The sequence below is a fragment of the Varanus komodoensis genome, unplaced genomic scaffold, assembly GCF_004798865.1.
Source record: "Varanus komodoensis strain SLA01 unplaced genomic scaffold, ASM479886v1 scaffold19, whole genome shotgun sequence".
Lineage (NCBI taxonomy): Eukaryota > Metazoa > Chordata > Lepidosauria > Squamata > Varanidae > Varanus > Varanus komodoensis.
In genome coordinates this window covers 7,419,594-7,423,563 of record NW_025335550.1, presented here as the reverse complement: position 1 = coordinate 7,423,563, position 3,970 = coordinate 7,419,594, and the positions used below count along the sequence as shown (strand labels likewise).

General features: G+C 45.5%; 1 protein-coding gene across 1 annotated transcript in view; it reads left to right on the top strand.

Moving 5' to 3' along the window:
* IRX3 (iroquois homeobox 3) overlaps window positions 1–3,467 on the top strand; it is a 6,501-nt gene extending 3,034 nt beyond the window's left edge. Inside the window, exons 4-6 of the mRNA XM_044428066.1 lie at window positions 36–336; window positions 1,694–1,760; window positions 3,108–3,467. Coding sequence (XP_044284001.1) covers window positions 36–336; window positions 1,694–1,760; window positions 3,108–3,162 — 423 coding nt within the window. The 3' untranslated portion in view covers window positions 3,163–3,467. The remainder of the gene's footprint in view (window positions 1–35; window positions 337–1,693; window positions 1,761–3,107) is intronic.
* The last annotated feature ends 503 nt before the right edge of the window (window positions 3,468–3,970 follow it).

Below are 3,970 nucleotides of genomic sequence, written 5' to 3'. Positions count from 1 at the left end.
GCTCGCCCCCCGCGGCCGCGCCCCCGGGCCTCCAGCTGGCGGGCCCCCCGCACGCCCCCGCTGGCGCGGCCGCCGCCGCCCCGACGGCCGCGGGGCCCGCGCACAGACTGGTCTCAGCCTGCCCGCTGGGCAAGTTCGCCAGCTGGACCGGCCGCCCCTTCTCTGCCCAGCCCCACCACCACCACCACCACCCTCACCCGCTGACCTTGCTGAACTCTCCCCACCTGCTGGGACTCGCCGGGGGCAGCCCCAGCTCGGCCCCCACCGCAGCGGCGGCGATCGCGGCTTTCTCGCGACCCGCGGACCAAGCGCAGAGCGCGGACTCCTCCGGATCAGGTAACCGCGCTGGACGGGGGCGACGGAGGCGGTGAATGGGCCGGGGAGGCGGAAGGGCCGGGGGGGCGTCCGGGGAGACCTTCGTGGGGAGAAGGGGAGAGGGAGCTTGCGCGCTTGGGCTCTCCCTCCCTCCCTCCGAGGGGAGTCCGGCACTTTTTCGTAAAATGCCGTTCTGGAGCCTTTCCAAGCAAACCTGGGAATGGGGCGAAGCACGCGCGTCCGGGCCTTTCCTTCGAGGGCGATGCAACGCCTTTTTTCCGGAAAGGTCTCTCTGGATTCAGGCTTGCTCGGAAAAGAAGCCCCATGGAACAAGTTGCTGCGGGAAGGTAGCATCTTGACATGGCAGGGTTGCAGTGGAAGTCTCGTTTGGATGGGGAAGCGGGCAGCGTGGCAAATGTACCTCCAGGGGACCGGTTCTGCCCGGGGAGCACCTCTGCGTATTTTAAGAATTCAGGTTTGGAAGTAGGGGAGAGAGAAGAATCCACAAGATCTGAACACAGTGGTAGGACTTAAAAAATAATATGGAGAGAACCCTCAAGACCCCGAAACCCAAAAACAACTGAATGAGGGGACAAGGAAGAGAAAGGCAGACTTATTAATCCCAATAATATGAATCGCCTTTAATATATTCCTGAGAAAGGTTTTGCTTTACTCCTCCTTGGCCTAAACTTTAGACGAGAAAGGTTTTCTTTATTTTTCAGAAAGAGACCTTCAGCTCTTGCCCACTGTCTCTCTTGCCCCACTCTGGTTCCTTTCCCTTGCTTGATGCGGTTTATCACTCAATGGTGGGTCTTTAGGAAAAGAGAGCCACCAGAAAGACGTATGTGGCCCACTGGAGTCTGGGATGGGGGACAAGGTAGCCCCTTTGTTCCTCTGAAAGTAGGTTGGGGGGTTGCAATCTCTCCCTGCTAGAGAGATGCAGTTCCCTTGGTCCTAATTGGTTGCTGGTTCTGAAAAAGGAGAAATTGCAACACAAGTATAAGACCCCCCCCCCCACTGGCACACACTCGTGTTCTGCTGGGAAAGAATAAAATTCAGAGGGGGTTTGCTTCTCCGTCATACCTGCACACCGGACACTGCAATTCCACACATTTCTACTGGGAAGGAGGCCTCTTGAATTTAGTGCTCCTACTCCCTCGTAAATGTACATGAGAGAGTACATAAGCTCTTCCCACTGACATCAAGTCTCTTTTTATGGATGTGTCTGCAGTCTGTGTTCTCTAACGATTTTGGTAAAAAAATACACTGAGCTAAGTTCGTCAGAGTGGCTTGAATTCAAGGCCTTTTAGAAGCAAATCCAAGGTGGGTTTTTTTTTAAAGGAACTTTTTTTTCTTTGTTTGCTTTTGTTTGTTTTAGATCGATCTAGTGCCTTGGAAGTAGAGAAAAAGTTAATAAAGACAGCTTTCCAACCAGTTCAGAGGCGGTAAGAGAATATCTATGTCCTAGAGGAAAAGGCAGCCTTCACCTTTCCCCATTCCTGAAACAGAGAGAGAGAGAGAGAGAGAGAGACGCTTGTTTAGAAAAAAAAAAAACTTTCAATGGCAGCAGTGGGACTTGTAGCAATGTAAACTGCCATCTCTTGCACACTTACTCAGGAGTAAATGCCATTGAAATCAATGGAATTGACTTCCAAGTAACCATGCAAGAGACTGGGCCGCATGTATTTTTAAGGCCAAAGTTATACCCAACCAGTTTTCTCCCCTTTGCACCTTCAAAGTCAATTGTATGTTTCTGTCCCTTGTTGTGTGAAATAAACTTGCATTACTGGGAAAAGATCCAATGCCAGACTTTGTAAAAACTAGGGCTTGTGAGATTCAAAGGCCTTACGAATGTCCCTGTGTGTGTTTTTAAAAAATAATTTTGCTAGAACATATAGGTAGACAGAATACTACCCATTCCTCTATCTAGCTCCATTTTGATATTGTCGTTCAAAACTAGCCATGTTTAAGGGTCCATTCAGTGTCCAAGTATATATGAATTTGAGTGGACAAACCCACGGAAGCCACAGGGAGAGGGTTGCGAACCTGGTAGTTATGCTGGGTAAGGATGAGAAAGGTACATTCTACAAGTACACCCCTCTGGGCTGTGAGTGTGTGTGTGTGTGTTTGAGGATGAGAGAGAGATGTGTTAACACATACAAACAGACATGTCTGTGGAGAATTTATATTTGCATAAGTAATATCTACAGTGGCCATAAACTCTCTGTGTTACACACATGCGTAGCTTCCCTTTCTCCTCTCTGGCATCCAGGCCTCAGTTCAGTTCATTACTGGAAGAAGTATTTTTAAGCATTGTGGTTTATAGTTAGCGAATCATACCGAGTAGGGTATTGGAATGAAGTGAAGCCCAAAGTCATGGCACTTTGGCCTGCGATTTTTTAAAAATAAAGAATCATACCCACAATACAGTAGAACTCCTATAAAATTGCTTTATTAGGATGTTGCAGCAAAAATAGACAAAGCTCTGAGAGAATTGTAAAGGCTGCGATATGTATTGGGACATCAGCTTTAATGGACCAGAGGCAAGAACCATGCTGGGAGTATGTGTCCAAAAATCCATGAAAGCTCATGCCTTAATATATCTGTTAGTCTGTGGGATGCCCTGAAAATCCCCACAAACTTGATTGGCAATTGTTTCAAATATTTGCAAAGAGTTTTGTTGGCAATTCAAGAAAGTGTCAGTTGCAATTTCACATATTAAATGACCAGTTAAATCATTATTTAAGATACATACATACATACATATTTTTTCTGTGTCCCTTTTCTTCTAGGCCTCAGAAACAACTTGATGCAGCTATGGTACTTTCTGCGTTGTCATCATCATAGTTAATTTTTTAATTATTGTTCTAATGACTGTAAAATAAAATTCTCTGTATAGTTACAACTTGTACGCATGTCCATGTATTAAATGAGAGAAAAAAAGATACAAAAACATCCAAGACCCCTTCCCCCTGCTTCTGTAGTATCATCTGGATTAGCTGAATTCGTGAGGTTTTTTGGAAGTCCAGTGAGAAATAGGCGTCTTCATTTTTTTTTTGTATATATAGTAAAAAAATGTACATACGTGTGAACCAAATTGTACAAGAAAGTATATATTTTTGGCTAATAAACTGTTGCCACTTTGACTACAATTCTCTGATCCCTGCTGGAATTATTATTATTATTATTATTATTATTATTATTGGGTTAGTATGTTTGCTAAAATATTAAAGCAGTTTTGGAATGTCATTGAGTTCAAAGGCTGCCACAAATAGATGTTTGGAATTCCTAATTCTGTGGATAGACTGCAACAGTAATTCTGAGACCAACATTCTGTTATGGGCTACTAGAAAATGTGACATGTTTGAGTGTATGGCATAGAGAGAGAGAGAGAGAGAGAGAGACCAATTAAGCATTACCCATCAGAAAGCAAATTAAGCTTTTGTGAAATGGAGCTTTTTGTTTAGGAAATATGTTTCCTATTTGGCACCACTGGTTTGTCTGCTGTTGCAAATATATTTTTAAAATCTCAGCTGGACCCGCTCTTTTGCTCTAGAAAGGGCTCCGTGGTCCCATCCGAAGTTTTACTGAAAAGCAAGTTTTTCCGTTTTACCATCCCCTTGCATCCAAAGTGCGCCTTGCTTGTGGAGAGATC